This window comes from Equus quagga, chromosome 1 (assembly GCF_021613505.1).
Source record: "Equus quagga isolate Etosha38 chromosome 1, UCLA_HA_Equagga_1.0, whole genome shotgun sequence".
Taxonomy (NCBI): domain Eukaryota; kingdom Metazoa; phylum Chordata; class Mammalia; order Perissodactyla; family Equidae; genus Equus; species Equus quagga.
The window spans coordinates 180,425,148-180,445,099 of record NC_060267.1 but is presented as its reverse complement, the minus strand read 5'-3'; the positions used below and the strand labels follow the sequence as shown (position 1 = coordinate 180,445,099).

At 40.0% G+C, this 19,952-nt stretch overlaps 1 protein-coding gene and 1 long non-coding RNA gene across 3 annotated transcripts in view; one reads left to right on the top strand and one right to left on the bottom strand.

Moving 5' to 3' along the window:
* The window catches only part of CPB1 (carboxypeptidase B1), a 42,460-nt gene that overhangs the window by 14,780 nt on the left and 7,728 nt on the right, over window positions 1–19,952 (bottom strand). Inside the window, exons 2-7 of the mRNA XM_046654624.1 lie at window positions 17,854–18,090; window positions 17,665–17,740; window positions 11,110–11,234; window positions 4,076–4,175; window positions 3,890–3,991; window positions 2,939–3,040 (exon numbers count right to left, since the gene is read on the bottom strand). Coding sequence (XP_046510580.1) covers window positions 2,939–3,040; window positions 3,890–3,991; window positions 4,076–4,175; window positions 11,110–11,234; window positions 17,665–17,740; window positions 17,854–17,924 — 576 coding nt within the window. The 5' untranslated portion in view covers window positions 17,925–18,090. The remainder of the gene's footprint in view (window positions 1–2,938; window positions 3,041–3,889; window positions 3,992–4,075; window positions 4,176–11,109; window positions 11,235–17,664; window positions 17,741–17,853; window positions 18,091–19,952) is intronic.
* On the top strand, window positions 12–18,088 carry LOC124236011 (uncharacterized). Of its 2 annotated transcripts, XR_006887628.1 has the most exons (6): window positions 12–113; window positions 3,465–3,609; window positions 8,741–8,882; window positions 17,207–17,285; window positions 17,369–17,512; window positions 18,006–18,088. It is a non-coding gene; the product is annotated as an uncharacterized LOC124236011 (long non-coding RNA). The 2 variants fall into 2 exon arrangements; XR_006887630.1 differs by lacking the exon at window positions 17,369–17,512 and having other exon boundaries at window positions 18,006–18,084.

The window sequence follows — 19,952 nt, the reverse complement described above, 5'->3', positions numbered from 1 at the left end:
GTGTATGAAACATGAAGAGAATTTCATGGAAAAATGGAGGGCATGATGCTGCGAAAATTACATAGACTGAATGAATGTTGGCTTTGGTAATGAAAGCTGTGTCCCCTATCAAGGTAGGTATTATTAATATTTAAAAGGCAATTAACAAAATATTGCTGATAATTGTTTCTAATTCTTCTCTGTTTCCAGGAAACTCTATTTTGCCCATATATAACTCACACAATTATTATTTTTTATTTTGACTTTAAAGATGAAGAAAGATTTAATAAAATTAAAGACTTTTAAAGAACGTAGATACTCACTACTTTTGAAATAGCAACCACAATAACTTTTTTTCAAAGTTAGTGGGCAATGAGGGTAAGACCTACTCCTGGTAAGTCAGGAATGTCTATGGAATCATCTAGAAGTTTATTTAGTTTCTCTGAAACCTCCTGTAGATGGTCTCACTGGCGGGCGTGCCCGACGTGGAAGAAGTGGGACAGCCTCCCGTTGTGAAGTGGGCTCACAGGGATGGATCTGGGGCGGCCTGGCTGCGCAGTGGTGGAAATCTCCTCCTCCTCCTCTCTGGAGAAGGAAACCCTGTCAGGGGCCTAGTTCTGCCTGCTAAGTAGTGTGAACACGTATCCATGAAGGAAGGACCTCAGGCCTATTTATGATGTTCTCTTAGTCGTAGGCCATTAGTCCCAGGGTCATGGTCAACTTAAATTCAGCTGTTCCCGAGGCTTGCTTGAACAGACTTTAAAATATTTGAGGCTTCTATGTATTAACAGTTCTTATATGCTCTTTGTGTATCATCCACAAATAACGCATGATGAAGCATGTGCTTATTAGGTTGGAGGAGACAGAGATCTAAGTTCTTTTAGTGGTCTACAATTGGAGATAACCAAAATACCGATAAAAGTTCTTTCCTTCTAGGGGCCGACCTGGCGGCGTAGTGGTTAAGTTTGTGTGCTCTGCTTCGGTGGCCTGGGGTTCACAGGGTTGGATCCTGGGTGCAGACTTTCACACCACTCATCAAGCCATGCTGTGGTGGCATCTCACATAGAAGAACTAGAAAGCTTAACAACTAGGATATACAACTGTGTACTGGGACTTTGGGGAGGGAAAAAAAAAAAGAGGGAGATTGGCAACAGATGTTAGCTCAGGGCTAATCTTCCTCACCAACAAAAGAGAAAAAAAGTGCATAAAAAAGTTATTTCCTTCTAGAGGACAGATGGTGAGATGCCCACTGAAGTTAAATGGTGCCAATTGGATATATAACATGTCTGGAAACCAAGACCATAACAAATAGATAGAGATGTGCTTCACGCAAAGGAAATTATATCGTATATCATAGTATTCTTATATTTTTGAAGCCGTTCAGTCTTTTAAACTTTTAATTTTGAAATAATTTTAGACTTATGGAAGAGTTGCAAATACAGGGAGTTCCTACATACCCTTCACTCAGCTTTCCTAATGTTACCAGCTTACTTACATAACCATGGTACAAGGATCAAAGTGAAGAAACTAACACTGGTCAATACTATAAACTAAACTATAGGCTTCATTCAGACGTCATCAGTTTTCCCGCTAATCTCCTTTTTCTGCTCTAGGATCCCATCCAGGACCCCACATTGCATTGGTTGTCCTGTCTCCCTAGTCTGCTCTTATGTGTGACAGTTCCTCAGTCTTGCCTTGTCTTTTATTGACTTTGACAGTGTTGAAGAGTTTGCAGAAAGTCCTCCAATTTGGGTTTGTCTGATTTTTTTTTTTAATCATTAGAGAGGGGTTATACATTTTGGGGAAGAATAGTACAAATACGATGTGTCTTTTTAGTGCATAATACAGGCAGTACATGATAGTGATTATGTCTCATACTGGTGATGTTAGGCTTGACCTCTTGGTTGAGCAGTTTCTGCTGTTTCTCCACTGTAAATTCTGCCTTTGTAATTTAATACGTATTTTGGGGGAGATACTTTGAGATTGCAAATATCCCATTTCTCTTTAAACTTTTTTTTTTTAAAGATTGGCACCTGAGCTAACAACTGTTGCCAATCTTCTTCTCTTTCGTTTTTTTCTGCTTTTTCTCCCCAAGTCCCCCCAGTACATAGTTGCATATTTTTAGTTGTGGGTCCTTCTAGTTGTGGCATGTGGGACACTGCCTCAGCGTGGCCTGTTGAGCCGGTGCCATGTCCGCGCCCAGGATCTGAACTGGCAAAACCCTGGGCCGCCAAAGTGGAGCGCACGAACTTAACCACTTGGCCACTGGGCCGGCCTCCTCTCTTTAACCTTTTACTCACTAATTTTTGCATCTATCCATAGATTTGCCTGAAATGATGATTAGTGTGGAGTTCTAATGGTGATTTTCAATTTTGCTCATTCTTTGTACATCCAATAGTTGTAATTCTTCTTTAAGAAAGAGTTATTCCTTTTCTCCTGGTTATTTATTTATTGAATCATTTATTCATACCAATATGAGATATTTAAGAACTTTAGTTAAAGGGCTTTCCATATATCTTATCATAAGAATTAAGGAATAAGGAATGAAGAACAGTATCATTTAGAGTAGGAACTACTGTGTATTACTTTCTTTTATTCTGAAATATACAATGATTGTTACCCAGGAGATGATCAAGTTAGTGGCTTATCAATAATCATTAATCAGTAATCATTTAAGTGACCCATCCACTATACTACCTGTTAGCCTCTCCACCAAAGGCTGGTGAAAAGTTCAGATGAGTGAAATTCAAATAAATACAATTTGCTAACTGTTAGAAAATCTTGCCTTATAAAGGTCTCTTGGTGAAAGTTGAAACTAATATCCAAAAATGAGAACTTGGAATTATGATTTTTTTCTGTGTTTTTATTCTCTTTTATTGTAGCTATCTTATAAGGAATTGATTGAAATAAAAAAAGTACTTCCTATTTCCCACTGCCAAAAGTCCTTCTACTTACTGACCTCTTTCACAAACCATTGGCAAAATGCAGGGGAAATCCACTCTCTGGCGTGGAAGCCACAGTCTATGAAAATGGCAGGCTTGTTTGATCCAGCTTTACCAACCTATTGCAAACAAAAGGAAAAGGGAAACTGGCATTCAGCACATTCAGCGGTTAACATTCACTACCAGTCTGGGCTTGGACTCAACAGGTGAAACCTGACAGCAGCAAGAGATATAGCCTGTGATTAAATTAAAACATAATACTGGCACAGTATGTTCTTGCCTCTAGACTCTCACAATGTTTCAGCTGAAGGCTTACATGGCTGTTTATTATTTTTATTAAGCTTGACAAGCTCATATTTTCAGAAGATGCTTGATTACCCTGCTTAATTGTACTCACGTGGAGGTTATTTTCAGCTGCTATTATTAGATGACATGACCAAGACAACTGGATGAGTAATTAGAAGTAATCATGATGGTTGCTAATCTTGTAAGAATTTTTCCTTCTCTCCCACTTATTCCTGATCTTTTTATTTTCTTCATTAGAATTACATGACAAAAATGACATTAGAGGATGATAGAAACAAATTGTTGATATGCTTTGTAATGTTGTCTGATAGACGTGAAGTTTATGAACCTCTTTAACAAATGGATTTGCAAACGACATCTGGGAGAGAAGAATTTCATCAAGGTAGATGATCATTTACATTGCTTACAGGAATGTGGTTAAATTTATAGGGCTTCTCTTATTTTATTGCATTTTTCCTTTTGAATAAATCAAGATAATGATTTAAAATTCCACATATGATAAAAGAAGCTGGGGAATCTGTTTGATTCCCTGGGGGAGAGAGGCAGGGAAAGAGTTATAACAACGTTTGGGATGAGCATGTCTGTGAAACAGATGCTAATGTGTTAGAATTCATTGATTGAAAGCCCTCAGACACAGCAAGGTCACGGTTAAAAGTGATTACCTTGAGGAGGTATATATTGCGTCCTTCAAACGTGGTGCCAATGGTACTGCGGGAGATGAGGTTTGGATTCTCGCTGGCGACTTGTTTAGTCCAGGCCTCTATCTACCAGATGGAACCATTTGTGGATTAATGTGACGTTCTTGGTTCAATTCCCAAATGTCTGTCTAAACCACGCGCACATCCTACCGTTTCCCAGTTGTTGTACTTCTCGTAACTGTGTCCCGTTGCGCGGGCCCCGCTGTCAAACTGAGCCTCCAGTGCAGATCTCAGGTTGCCTATCAGCACCCTGCAATAAACCGAAGGGGTGCTCCTGTGAGTAAGTGCATTTCTCCGCAAACGTATGCGGAAACCCAGAGTGACGGCCTTACTGGATGGTACAGTGCACTCTCCACGGACTCACACGTGTCCTCTGATCGTTCCTGCTGCCCTCAACCTGAGCTGCTCATCGCAAAGAGTGAGTAACCGGTTGAGAAGGGAACTGGAGCGTGGGAGCAAGGCAGGCTCTTCCTTGGCCCAAACTTTGCATGTTTGGATGTCCTTGGACCCTAACCTTGGAAAATGGTTTCCCCTGGTACCGGGGGCATTCTGGATCAGGGCCTTGGGCTGCCACATGAAAGTATGCTCTTGAGTCCTTTACATGGTCAGGTAACTGGGACAATTGGTTCCCTGAGGCCTTTCTCTAGGTTTTGAGGAAACCATCTTGATGGGTGGAAATTCAGAAATATTAACAAGCCGAAGACTTATTAGACAAAGAAGACCGGGTTTAAAGAACTAGTTTTTGCTAGCCTGTGTTTTGGCTTGTTTAAAGTAATCTAAGAATGGTTCTGTAGCAAGATAATATGATTGGGGCTGGCCCAATGGTTAAGTTCACGTGCTCCGCTTTGGCAGCCCAGGGTTTTGCCAGTTCGGATCCTGGGTGTGGACATGGCACAGCTCGTCAGGCCATGTTGAGGCGGCATCCCACATGCCACAACTAGAAGGACCTGCAACTAAGATATACAACTATGTATGGGCGGCTTTGGGGAGATAAAGCAGAAGAAAAAAAAAAAAAGATTGGCAACAGTTGTTAGCTCATGTGCCAATCTTTAAAAAAAAAATGATAATATGAAAATTGGTGACAGAACCTCTGAGGCCTGCTTATTTCTAGAAATGATTGTTCAGGTGAAAGTTCCTATTATAAGAGGCAGCCTGAAGGTGTGGGTATGTCTGACTTTGTTTCTCTTTGCTATGTTTGAGTAGAAAGTGTGTTCTGAAGGGACAAAATTTTCTGAGCGTTAACATCCTTGGTCACAATCCTGTGGATATTCTGAACAGAGGCTAGTTTGCAGAAACTTCTATTATCCACAGTGAAGCCTTGAAATGTTTTTATCTGACACACAGAGAATTGCAGCCGCACATCAAAAGTCTCCTTCTGTGCCGGCTGCCCAAGGGCATTCTGAGGAAGTATGTCAGGGACACCCGCTGAACCTCCCCGCGTTTCTCCTTCATTTGGTTAACGTGGGCATGAACTTGTGTCTGTTTATCGAAAATGCCATAAATTAATACCAAATGATACTTGCTTCCTAGCAAGAGGCAAATACTGTTTTACAGTCTTAACTGTCTTAAGGTAGTATTTAAAAAGGAAGAGAAAGGAGCAGATTTTAAAATTTTTTCTGTGGAAGGAAAATTTCCCATTGAGCAGCCATGAGTGTTCTGTTAGTATATTAGTCTCTGTGGCTGTTGTAAATCACCAAAACTTAGTGACTTAAAACAAGGTGAATTTATTATTTTGCGGTCCTCTAGGTTAGCAGTTCAACACGGGTCTCATTCAGCTAAAATCAAGGTGTCAGCAAGGATATGCTCCTTTCTGGAAGCTCTAGGGGAGAACCTGATTTCTTCCCTTTCCAGCTCCTACAGGCTGCCCACGTTCTTTGGCTCTTTGCCTTTCTCCCCCATCTTTGAAGTCAACAATAGCATCTCAAGTCCTTCTCAAGTTGCATCCTCTGAGCTCCTCTTCTGCCTCCCTCTTCTGCTTTTCAGCATGCTTGTGATTACATTGGACCTATCTGGACACTCCTGGATATCTGCCCCTTTTGAGTTCATCTGCTTAACAAACTTAATTCCATCTGGAACCCTCCCCCCTCTCTGCCATGTAAGAATACACGTTCAGATGTTCTGGGCATTAGGATGTAGAGATTTTTGGTGGGACCATCATTCTGCCTGCTACAGTTAGGAACAATGATCAGAGTAAGTGCTATAATTATATTCAACACCCAAGTTGGGTTGTTAGGGAATAGGGTGGAAGTAGAAAGAATCCAGAGTTAGGAATCAAAAGATCAGGGTCATCATTTTGCCTAACTTGTAAATTGGCTTCAGAAAAGTAATTTAATCTCTGGGCCTGAATTTCATCATTTTTAGAATGGGGTGTTTGATTGGCTGGTATTCAATGTCCTTTTCAGTTCTAAGATGCAATGGCTTGACTCAAATCCATACGCCTTGGTCATTTACACAGATATCTTCTAAGGTTTATGAAAAAAAAATTTAAACTATAGTAAAGTTGCCTGTTAGCACCTTCATAAACTCCAGGAAAACACCAAGAAAGAGATAGTTTAGGAAAATAACATTCAAATATAACTAAAAACTGAAAAAAAAATGAACAAAAACAAGACAAAACAAGCAAAACAAAAACCTTGAAAACTTAAAAAAAATCAACTGGCAGAAACCTTTAAGAAAATGGCTATATTCCTAAATCCCCAATTTCAGAGAACAAATCCTGCCTGACAAGGATGAGCTTCTCTGACTGACTGACAAAACTAAAACTCCAGGAGGAAATGGTAAATGACGTCTATTTTCACTTTAACAAGATTTTCCAGTGTCAGTGAGCAACTAAGTTATTATCTAGGTCACATGGCTTCTTAGTGGGTATCCCAGATCGTGAGTTCAAAGCTCCCAGGCATTCCCCAACCTCAAGACCTTCCATAGACGTTTGTATCTAAGACCATAACCATGGTGATCTCTGATCTACCGGAACCAGCTCCAAGTGGAGGGAGTCCCAGAGCTCCCACAGCCTGTGGCTGCCCTTTCTCCTGCACCTGATCTCAAATTCAAATTATTTGAGAGAATCAGGGACTCTGTTGGGATTAGTGTTTTGCTTGGTACTAAGATGAGACATTCTGTTAGAGTTATTACTACGTTAAATATTAAGCATTTTCATCAACGATTAGGACAAAGAAGCATAAAAAACCAGTTAAATTTAAGATGACACTCAAGAGTAAAGTATCCTCTAGTGACTTGCAAAAGAGCATCAGGATGAGGTGGAAATGTGGTGCTGACTTTTGCCTGAAGGCGAGGGATTGACCTCAAATGGTCCTTTCCAGCTCTATGATTATTTGATTTTATTAGATTTAAGACAAAGCACTACGTTAGCTATATTACAAAATATTATTACTAAATAATGAGCTTATATTCTAGGAGATTAAAGCAATGCCTCTTAATGTAATAGGGACTGCATTATAGCTCCCGAATACAGAGGCATGGACACTATTTTATACTTTTATATGTTCCTTTTATAGTGCCATCCAACTTCTTCTCCTTCTTTTTCTTTTGGTGAGGAAGATTGGCCCTGAGCTAACATCTGTGCCAATCTTCCTCTATTTTTTGTACATGGGACACTGCCACACCGTGGCTTGATGAGCAGTGTGTAGGTCCATGCCCAGGATCCAAAGCTGCAAACCCCAGGCCACCGAAGCAGAGCATATGAACTTAACCACTATGCCATGGGGCTGGCCCTGCTTTTTTCTTTTTTTTAAACGTGCAGACTAACAAATAGAAATGGCAAGCAATAGAATATATTGGAGTATATGAGGAAGCCATTTGGTGTCAACCTAATTCAGCCTGACTTTGTTTTTTCCAAAAGGGCCTGACGTGCCCATTGAGCATGTATTATATATCTGCTTTAAACATTTACTACGGCAAGAATGAATGGCCTTAAGATAAAGATGCAACTTCCCCCCACATTGGCATTTCCTTAAGGATAAGCATCTTTCCTTAGGCTAGGAACTGATTGCTGCGCTCACCTTTGACCACTCAGTTCACCTGTGACCACGCAGCTGGAGACAGCAGACCTGCCACCCTGCTGTGTCCACCGAGACAGCAGACCTACCTGCTGTTTCCGTCAATCGCTATGCTGACAGAGCAGTCTCACAACTATTGTAAAAAGGACATTTCAATCCTATGTGAAATATCCTCTTTGGGGGCACATAACCATTCTGTACACCCCACTTCTTTGGTGCCCTTCCTTCCTTCGGGAAGAAAGGCCCCGGGCCATGGTCCTCAGATTTTAGCTCAGAATAAACTCTCCCAAATTTTCATTTATAGATTGGTTATGGATTATTTTTGTTGACAAGACAAACTAGATAACAGGGACTCCCAAGAAAGCAAGGAACACAAAGTCTGAGAATGAGCAACCTGACTCCGTTTTCTTCCCCTTTCAGATTCTTTAAAAGGAAGCATTTGGTCAGTTCCCAGACCACATGCCCATTGCTATTGAAGAATGGTACTGTGCACCCATTCCTGTCCAAGGACGCTTTCCTATGTGAATCTGAAATATGCAGGAAAATGGTGCTATAAGCGGTTAGCAACCCTCAGTCTCTCCCTGAGTTGAATGGGGCAAAGACGACCTCTGTGCAATTTGTAGGAAGGAATTCTCTGCAGGGCCGCCCACCAAAAGGTTCTGTCAGCTTGGCTTCAGAACCATAAGTTGGAGAATTACACCATCCAATTCCTAGTCTTTCTGTACCTAAGGGTCAACACAAACATTTGAAAATACAGTTATTTTTCTTGGTGCACACATTTTGAATTTTTTTCCTGCAGTAACTCAGAATTTGATGAAAGCTGCCAAATGACACAAGTCTCGGTGAAAAGGGTTGGAACCACTGAAAAATCAGAAAAGCTATTTTTGGAATTGTGCAGTAGACGGTTCCTGTTATATACAAACACAACTGCAAATTCTCAGGTAGGAAACTGTCTAAATACAAATTAGTTATCATACGATTTGTATCATATTATGATACAAATTAGTTATCATAATAATGGGATGCACGGGGCGGCTTGCGGCCCCGCAGGGATACTGCTGGTGGCTTCTCCAGGATTTCCAGGGACTTATTATTATTTAATATGTAGAAAGTGATATGCTATGAATGTGCTAAGCACTGAACAGAAAAGCTAGAATTCACAGGCTCTTAGGCCCCAGGGAACGTCCTATGTTCTAGATGAGGTGACATTCTCACACAACTCTCCGAAAGTTTACCCACTACAAAAGGACATGAAAAGGACACTGATAAAAGGAGACTGATATGCGCTGAGAAGCGCTTTTCTCCCCTGTGAGATGGGCAGAATGAGGACGGCGTTCAGGTGGCTAGGGTTAGCTTGTGGTTGCTGATCCTCCTTTTGTTTTTCTTGAAGAGTTATAAAGAAACTATCATCCTCTTGAGTGTTACGGAAGGCTCCTGAAGGCTAGGGTTTTAGAAGTCCTTCCTAGTGTGATAAGAAGAGCAAGATGTCACAGCCATAAATCTAAATCACATTTTGAAATTTACTATGTTATATCTTTGTTTTAAAAAGACAGTCAATTCTTAAGGTCACATTTTGACACTTCCCTCAGGCAGAAGCAGATAGCTCAGCTGTGTGAAGCACGATAACAGGGTTAAACGAAACAGTTTCTGTTGACCTTTAAAAAATGTATAATCTCCCTCTTTGCATTCACAGCAATAGTAATATCAGTTGCGATTTATCTACATATTGTTTTATTTCATCTTCTCAACAGCCCTTTGAGAGAGGCATTATGGCTTCATATTATACATAAGGGAACTGAAGCTCAGAAAGGTTGAGCAAATTATCCAAGGTCACACAGCCAGGAGGTTGCAGAACCAGGATTTAAATCTGGTCTGGTTTTTCCCAAAGCCTTTACTTGTTGCTTTATGCTGCACCACTTCTCCTGATGGAGGTACAGATTTTATAGGTGACAATTCTGACATCTCCACTTACATAAATACTATTCTGTATTTTTAAGATGTGAGAAACAAGACAGAAGTTCTGTTAACATTATGTAGGTTACATTTTCCTAAAATCCGGTGAAGACTTGAGCTCGTGGCGGGGCACTGTTGGATAAACATTCGAATGTTCAGGACTGGAGCCCGAGACTGTCTCTTTGCTTCTCGCTGATCCACTCTCTAGAGGAAGAACTCTGCTCTGGACTAAAGACCCCATTTCCTCCTTCCCTCTAGTGCAAATGCCTCCAGGTCAACATGGTCTCTCCCAGTTCTAAGCCATAGTGTGTGGTCTGTCCTCTGCTTAGAGTATGACTTTTCCTTATCTTCGTCTCGCTGACTCCTACTCATCCTTCAGTTCTCAGCTGAAGCATCGTTTCCTAGGGTGGCCCTCCCTGATCCCTAGACGCGGTCTCTTCCCCTGCATCTCCAGCCCTTTACTCTTCCTGACATTTTTTACACGTTATTGCAATTCTTTGTTTAAAGTCTATTTTCCTCTGAAGAGAGTGGGGCTGTATCTATCTTTTGGTCTTTGGTATATGTAGACACTCACTATCTATTTGTTGGATCAACAAGTGGGCAACTGCCTCTACTGAGGAGGACATTCTCATCTTAAGAGCCTTAGATGGACCAGCGTGGAATTTGGGGAGAGGAGATGTGGGGTGATCAGCTTAGCTAACTCTATTCTAGGCCTTTGGGGAATGACTTTCCTTTCTTTCAGTCCTTTTTCCATGCCTTTCCTACCATTAGAGACAGTTGTGGGGCCTTGGGGTAAAAAGGATAGAAGGACCACTCAGTCTAATTGTAGTCTGGTCCTTAATCTAAAAGGGCATTAAGAGCCCTCATGGCTCACAGTAGGTCTGACTGCTCACCTGAGAGAAGCCTGGATATGATTTAGGACTAAGCCTGTGTATATCTGTATATCACTTGCAAACCAGTAGCAGCTCAGATATCTGGCTGAAGATCTGGGGTTCAAGAGTCACAGCCATTTTTATAAGAGCGACAACTAAGCACAAAATCTACCAGACCTGAAGTCTTGAGATCTGGGATCCGGGGACAGCTCTGCCATGACCTATGTGTGGGGTCCTGGGGAAGCTATGGTTTGGGTCTTATTTTCACTTTCAGAGTTATTCAGAGGCTTGGATGAGAGCATACATGGGAGAGAATTTTAATAGCTATAAAACATGAACTTACTCATATTGTAGTTCATTCTGCTCCAGAAAGTCTTCCACGGTCAAAATATCTTCTGCTTTAACATGGAAGTCAACTGTACTGTGAGGTGTGATTTGTGTGGCAGAATCTGGTTTCCAGAAGTCAATCTGAATAAGGAATAAGATATGTTGTATTGGACACCTATAATTCAATGGGTGAATTGTCATCAGCAAGCACGCTATTGCTCTGCTCCACTGGGTTATTTTCAAACTCAAATTATCCGTGAAATCTCTTAAACCTATCTCCTTTTAGTGAACAAGAGTTGGGATCAAGCAGCTAGATGTCAATAAAAATGTTTACACATACATAACCTTAATTGACTGTCAACAAGCATGAAGAACATATAATTATTTCCCATAATGCTAGTTAATTGCAGTATTCTATAACTGCTCTTTTCTTTTTATTGATTTCCTGAACCAGTTGCTCGTTGTGATAGCAGTGTTTGTGGTCATGGGTAAATGTGCTGAAGGAATGATGATGAATTAACTAGAGTCACAAAATTTAATAGGGACAAAGTGAGCTTTCCTTGTGGCTTTTTAATGGACTTATTTTATGAGTTTACCTTGGAACTCAGTGCTGTGCATGCCACAGTCATGTGTGGAAGCATGAACGTCCCTGACCTGTGGAGGGTACCTCAGGGAGGGAAAATGTATGTCTGCACGGTGCTCACCTAGGCACCATGGCCAGAAATAAAATACTCTCGAGGATCCAGCAATGTCCTGACATTTTCATTTGTTCAATTATCCATCAGTAGTTATTGAGGACCTACCATGTGCTAGGCTCTGTGCCTGAGAAAAGGAATATATTAGTGAGCAAACCAAACATGGCTTCTGTCCTCATGGGGGAGATTTTAGAGAAAATTATGCACAAAAATAACAGGAGGACATATTTGATAATTCTCATGTTTTTCTTTGTGGATGTGTGGTGTCAAATCTCCTTTTTCCATAGGAAAATATTAACCAAGGACGGGCTGCCTCTCGTAGGTGTCTGTTTTCCTGTTCCTTCCTTGAGTTGAGCAATGCCTAGAAGCCAGAGGCAAGCCTGACATTGGGTCTTTGTCTGCCCTTGTGTCTTGCCAGTCCCTGTTCAGATGTTTCTGAGCTAGTCTCAGGCTAGACATTTGACAGGTGGTGATATTTGGGACCATTGCTTGGAAACTTGGAAGGGAGTTTGCGCAGACTTAGAAGTTGTTTAACAGAAACTGATGAGGTAAGATCTTAAGATGCCTCAACTGTAGATACAGCTGTGGAGACTCCAGTAGCCTATTTCCTGTCCTGGTAATCTTCAAACCACTGTAGATGTCTCACGGGTGCTGATCCTGAGTCAGGGCCATAGGGAATGTCAGGGCAATGGAGGCAGGGGCGTTAGGATTACACCAGGAGGGATTCCAGAAGAAAAAGTGTGAGTGTGGTTGTCACTAAGGTGTTGAAAGGAGAGAGTATTGATCATTCGATAAGAATTGGCTACAGAATATGATCTAGTGAGTCAAAGAAGAGAGGCTAAATGATAGTGGAGGAAGTATAAAGGCATGTCATGATAAGGACAGAGGAAGCAAGGGGCTGGTGATTCTAGTTAGCCAGCATCGTAAAGAGAAGCACGTTCCAGGAGAAGGATATCTTTAAGCATTCACTCTGAATTTGTGTTCCTGATAAATGCTTGTCATTGCAAGATGGGCTGGGAGAGGGAGGTGCATCTGTTACGGACACAGAGTCTGGAATTGGTAAAGCACAGGAAGACCTCCAAGCATCTGTAGGCAACTTGACAGTACCTCGCCCACACATAACGCTAGGACCTTTTGTTGTGCTCAGGGAACTCTCCACTGCCAAGATCTGAATCTCTGTGCTTGAAAGTTCTTTCCCCCAGAACTAGAAAGTCCAAGCTAACAGCTTTTGGCAGGCAGGAAGTGCAAAAGAAATAACTCTTTCCAGATAAGTGCTCAACCAATGACCCTGGAAAGTGGATGTCTAAATACTCCGATTCCCTCTCTTCTCAGGTGAGATAATTCTGGAGCACGGGATTTGCACCCTTTCCTAGAGTTCTTGTAGGACTAAGCTCTAGTCATTCTCTGTGGTAGCTGGCTTAATAGTGCCCTCTTTATTGGCTGCCTTCCCCTCTCTGTATCACTCCTCACTTCTCTACCAGTGCTCCCTGCACTTCCCAAATGAAGTCTTCTCTGGAATCTTTATCTGGAAGAACCTAGATTAAGAGGCTAGCTGTCCACATAGAGCAACAAGTGCCTGCACAACATCCTTGGTGATGGTTGAGTACTTCTAGTACTATTTCAGAACAGCCTAATTACTTTATCAGTGTTTGTTTTTCTGACAGTAAGTTGAAAGTTGCCTTTCCTAATCTACTAACCTCTTGCCTATTGGTCTTGGCTCTGCCAAATATTGGGGGAAATAGGTAAATATATAGATATGTAGATCTCTCTCTCTTTCTCTCTGTATCTATCAAGAGAATTATCTTTAAGATTTTGCAGTGAGAATGATGGATTCTTTAAAATGGAGTGGAGAAATCTCATAAATATGTTTGACAGAAGACTTGCAGAGGTAACCTGAGGTTCCTTAAAAATTTCAGTTTGACATGGAGAAAATTGGTCAGCAAACCGTATTAACATCCATCAGTATGGAGTCCTGCAAGGATGATGCAGATGTACCATATTGGAGCTCATCCCCAGGGGAGCCAGAAATCAGGAGCAACACAGTAGCCTCATAGGGGTTTACCAATGCATAGAGTATGGATACAAATAACAAACTCAAAATATTAGCACAGGAGATAAATATAAATTTCAGTAATTGACAAGACCTTGTGAATGAGATCGTGTCTCAAATATGGAAATAGAGTAAAATAAATGATATGAGATGTGGGAATTGAATTATATGTTAAGAAGTTGTAAAACTGAGATTATAAAATTTTAAATCTAGGAAGCTGAGTGACAAAGAACCATAAAGAACATTTGTTGGAAGATAAAGGAATATCTTTAAGTGATAGTACTGTGGGAATGTCAACTGAATCAGCTAGCTGCCTAATAACTAAAGAGTCCTTTCTAAAATATACTGCAAAACCAGCACAAAAGCAAGATAGTAGTGTATCCACTTTAAGTTCTTTTGGGAATAGGATGGGCATATAAAAGAATAAATATTGGTTTTGGAGATCTTTGGTTCTTCACAATTTACACAGATTCGTTTCTTCACATTGCTCTTGACTGTAAGGTGAGCATCTGATAGACTCTTCAATTATCTTGATGGAATTTTCCTTTCTTTTTGGAAGAGGAAGTGACTTCTACTCTAGGCCTAATTCCTGACATCAGGGAGGAACTTACTAGTGTAGCGGGAGGGATGGAACATTGGAAGACTGTGCCCATGTTACTCTGGGCATAGACGAACATGCACCTTAAACTAGAGAAACAGAGTTCAAGAAAGTACAGAGAAAAGAGAGTAGGTTTTATGGTGAATGTCTCCAATAAAGGAGCAAGTGCAACCCTGACTGCAAGGAGATGAAATGAAATCCTTGCTTTACAGTGATGGATGGAAAGGGGGAGGCCGCTGGTGTCCAGCATGGTCACAGATCTCTCCAATACATTCACCTTTGAGAAGGACATGTTCAAAAGCTGGGAGGAAGGACACATGGCCAAGGATGAATACAAAGACTAGATGCCCTTGTGATGATCTTATCAGGAAGGCTATGGTCCAGAATATGCTGCGCTCCCAAGACTGCTAAGGAGGATAAAAATCTCTTTTCCAATCACGTTGGAAATAAAATGAATAAAGAAGGAACATGCGGTCCCACTGCTTCGAGCTAAAGCATGAAGTTTGCAGCTGAAGAGAGAAAGTAGCCCTGTTTAACTCTTGTTTGGCTTTTGTCTTTTCCAAGGAATTACACTATCTCTTTTTGCTTCTACTGAGAAACAAGATTACCATAAGTAAAGAATTTTTCACATGTCACGATTTTAGCAGAAATACCTTCTTTGGAATGAGAACATTGAGCCCCAAGATGGATGAGGAAAGGAGATTATATTGGTCATGTAAATTGCATTCAGAATCTCAGATCTAACGATGGTGATAATAACAAACACTTATATAGTTCTCACTCCATAAGTTCTTTGTAAGTGCTTTACTTATGTTAATTCTTTTAAATCTCACAACAATCCTATAAGGTAAATACTATTATTCTCCTCATTTGACAAATGAGAAAGCTGAGACCCAGAGAGGTGCCAAGGTCCAACTAGCAAGTGTTAGATCAGGAATTGAACCCAGGCAGTCTGAATCCAGATCCTCTGCTCTTTGCCACCATAAAAATACTGAATTTTAGGTAACTAAAAAAACACCACAGATATGATTGCAGAGTTTTCTCAGCAATCTTGGAGGAATCAGACTTTGAAGGGATCACTGAGTCGTGGAGGGGGCAAGTCTTGGATCGCAGAAACAAGAAAACGGGTGAATCCCAGAAGCAGGAGCTCCGGGGGCCTGGCAAGGATTCTGGCAGAGATGCAGAGAAAATTGGAAACACATGGATTGTGAATGCTTAGAAAAGGAAGCTGTGATCCCTGGGAGCCAGCGCGGTTTAAAGCAAGAGTAAGTCAGGCCCAATTAACTTCATCTTATTATTGAAAGAGACCACTAGCCTGATAGAACACTGAATCTGGATCTGAGCAAAGTGTTTGACCAAGTCTGCGTTTATATTCTTCTTTACAAGTTGGAAAGTACAGTGTTAGCTGTAGGTAACGCCCCAGTAATGGGGGTAGTTGAGCAAACTTATCTGAGGAGAGATGGTTCATGAATCACTTTCAGTGCTTAACACTGTGTCTGCCACCGCGGAGACTCAAGATACATATATATATATTGAATGAATGAACTGAAGGAGGCCTCTGACCCTGTGCTGAGCCCTGAAGACTTAACACTTTTCTTTATCAATAGCAAAGACAGAAGTTGAGAAGACATGCTTATTAAAGTTGCTGGTGATGCAAAGTTAGGGGGAAGAATTATTTACCTGGGTGACTAAATTCATTTTTAAAAGGATCTCAACATGCTGAGAACAGGCTATCAAGATAAATTTTAACAGAGTAAATGTAAAATCCTGCATAGGTTACAAAATCAACTAGACAAGCACAGAAGGAAGAATACCCTGCTTGAGGGTGATTCATGTGAGGAAAAAATAACCTAATGGTTTTGATTGACTGTAGGTTTAATATAAACTAAGAATGTTCTACAACTGTTCAAGGTGCTAGAATCTTAGGCCCCGTTAATAAATGTCTGCTTTAGAAATGAAGGCAGACAGTGGTCCCGCAGTATGTATTAATCAGAGCACACCTGGAGGTCCATTGTCAATTCTAAGAGCTACATTTTAAAAAAGAAATATAGACAGAATGACTGAGCTGTATCCAGAGGTGGCCAGAATGATCAAGTGTCTGTAAACCAATGCTAAGAGAAATGATGGAGGATCTGGAAAAAATAAATCTTAGAGGGAAGACAGTATTTGGCTCATCTAGGCCGGGTGGGTCAATGTGAAAGAAGGTAGCTTTCAGCTCAGTGTATCAGTTAGCATTCTAATTGTAAGGCAAATGAGCTACTCTGAAAAGCAGTATTCTTACTATCCCTGGAAATACTCAAACAGGTTTTATTAGGGCTAGCAACCAGAGTTGCTATTTCCATGAAGGAAATTCTAGATTTGAGTGGAAGTCTGGAATAGATAGCTTTATATTCTCTTTCGATTCTAAACTTCTGAATCTGTTTCAGATTATGACACCTTTTACCTTCTTCGTTCTTCCTCCACACCTTAAAAGCTAAAAAAATAACTCTAGAAAGATAGGTAGATAGATGGATGGGGAGATATTTAGGAGCTAGTAGGTTATTTTGGTTTATATACTCACGAAGAAACAACACTGGCCCAAGTGAACTATTTGTGGTCAACAATAGCTTCCTGCCACACTACATATATAATTAAAAATGTCAGTTCTCCTCCCACATACAGTGGATTTTTTTTTTTAAGTAGAGTAGAGATTTCGGTTTCTTGAAAATAAAAGTACGGAAATCATTCATGGCTTTTTACTTTCTTTTCCCCCTCATGCCATTTCGTTAAGAGGTCTTGAATCAAGGTCATGAACACTCAAGCTGTTTGATTTGGAACGAAAGAAAATCAAAGAGAACAGATGATACATGGTATGTGGAAACGAATTTCAAGTTGGACAAAAGCCCAGTTTTTCAGTAATATCCAAGTTGATCATTTTTCTCTTTTGCCTTAGAAGGGAAGTGTCTGTATATTAGGTGTTCTATGACCTTTACGACAGTTCCAACTCATCCAGTTGTCATGCTCTGTCAACTCTTTTAAAAGTTACCATGGATTTATAATACCAGAGGGCTTATGGCAATCTAGGCAGAAAAAGAAGGTATTGTGGCACTGAATGTTTCTCAAGTTTTTATTTCTTGCTCCAAAAGTGCTATAGTTAATATTTCATGTCACTTTACTTTGATGGAATCACAGTGCAGTCTAAGATTTTAAACTAAGTGTGAAGTAAACCTGTAAAATAGAATCGTTTACCTGGTTGGTGCTGGCCAACTCCTGGAGTAAGTTGACGTGATTTTTGTCTTCAACCTTGACACGGAACACCTTCTCACTGAATGGTGAGATAGCAAAAGAAGAAGAGAAAGTTTAAAATTGGGTAACGCAGTCAAATTTTGGGGCCAGTGAGGAAGAAGGGCTTGCTCATTTAAGGAGGTGCTCACTTACCCTTCAAAGTGCTCACCAGACTCATGAGCAGAGGCTAGGGTCACAGTCACGAGAAGCAAGAACGCCAACATTGTGCTTGACTAGGTCTTTTGGGTGGGTTTCACCTGCTTTTATATTCAAGGTGTTTGTTTTCTTCTCCCGATTGCAAATAGGCACTGTCAAATCTTGATGAATGGTTTTCCCGGCATCATTGCCCTGGTAGCTGTGTAAAGTCTGAGAGGATATCTCCCTCAACACCTGTGGAAACAGAGCAAACAATCTCAAGTTCAACCTATCTAATTTGGATGTCAGACCTTGAATAGTCTGGAGGTAAATGAGTATTGAATAAAATCTATTTTTAGTCTCTTTTTTTCATTTTGACTTGAGAATTACGTACAATAAATTCTATAGATTTAAGTGTAAAGTTTCAGTTTTGACAAATGTATACACCCAGGTAATAAACATCTCAATCACCATATAGAACATTTCCATCTCCCGAAGGGTTCCTTTGAGCACCTTTCCAGTCAATTTCTGTACTCCCCTCAGGCAACCACTATTGGAATTTCTAGCTTTTCATACATTAATTTTCCCTGTACTAAAACTTCATGTAAATAAGGTCATACTGTATATATCCCTTTGTGTTTGGCTTCTTTCATTCAAGATAATGTTTTTGAGATTTATCAATATTTTGTTTGCATTATTGGTTTGTTCCTTTTTATTAACAGGTAATATCCCATTGTATGAATATACCGCAATTTGTTTATCCATTTTCCTGTTGATGGATATTTGTGTTGTTTCCAATTTTGTGTTATTATAAATAAAGCTGCAATAAACATTTTTGTACAAGTCTTTTTGTTGACATATGTTTTCATTTTGGAGGGAGATAAATATCTGAGAGTGGAATTGCTAAATAATAATGTCAATGAGGGTTAAATGATAAGATTCCACCTAACATTTTTCCACAGTGGTTGTACCATTTTAGGCTTCCGCCAGTATCTAGTTGCTCTGCATCCTCTCCAGCATTTTGGTATCATTAGTTTTTAATTTTGGTAATTCAGTGAGTGTGCAGTGATATCTAATTGTGGTTTTAATTTGTATTTCCTTGATACGAATGATGTTGAACATCTTTTTCATGTACTTATTAGCCATTTGTAAATCCTCTTTTGTGGAGCATCTGTTGAAAAATTTTACCTTTTTAAAGAAATTGGTTATTTGCCTTTTAATTATCTTGTAGCAGTTTTTAAAAATATATTCTGGATATCCTTTGTTAGAAATATATGTTGCAAATATTTCTTTGCAGTATGTGGCTTGCATTTTCTTTTTCTCAATATTATTTTTTGATGAGAAGTTTTTAAATTTTGATGAAGTTTCAGTTTATCAATGTTTTTCTTTTATAATTTATGACTTTTACATTTTTCCAAGACATCTTTGCCTATGCCAAGGTATCAAACATGTTTGCCTATGATTTCTTACAGGAGCTTTGTAGTTTAGGTTTTTATGTATGGTGTGAGGTATGGGTCAACAAATTTTTAAAAATATGGACCTCCAGCAGATCTAGTACTATTTTTGAGAAGGCTTTTCTTTCCCCACTGAATTACACTGGTTTCTCTGTCAAAATTTATTTGGCCATATATGTGTGGGATAATTTCTGGACTTTCTATGTGTTCTATTGATCTATTTGTCTAATTTTATACAACTATCACAATGTCTTGATTACTATACTTTAGCGAGTCTTAAGGTCAGATAGTATATAAGTCTTCCGACTTGGTACTTTTCTAAGATTGTTTTGGCTATTCTAATACTTTACATTTCCATATATACTTTAGTATCAACTTGTTAATTTCTATGAAAAATCTTGCTGGGATTCTGATTGCTATTGCACTGACTCTGTAGATCAATTGGGGGAGAATTAAGTCTCTCAACTCATAAGCGTGTTATCTCTGTATGTTAATCTGGGTCTTTGTCAAAAGGTGTGAAGGGTCTGAGATTTTGTCCTACCTGCAAGATAAAAAGTTACCCCACCGGTTTTATAGATGCTGTCAGAAGACACAAAACTGCTGGGTCAGAATCAAAGGACTTTATTACACATGGCACAGCAGGCAGCATAAGCTTTATGTTTG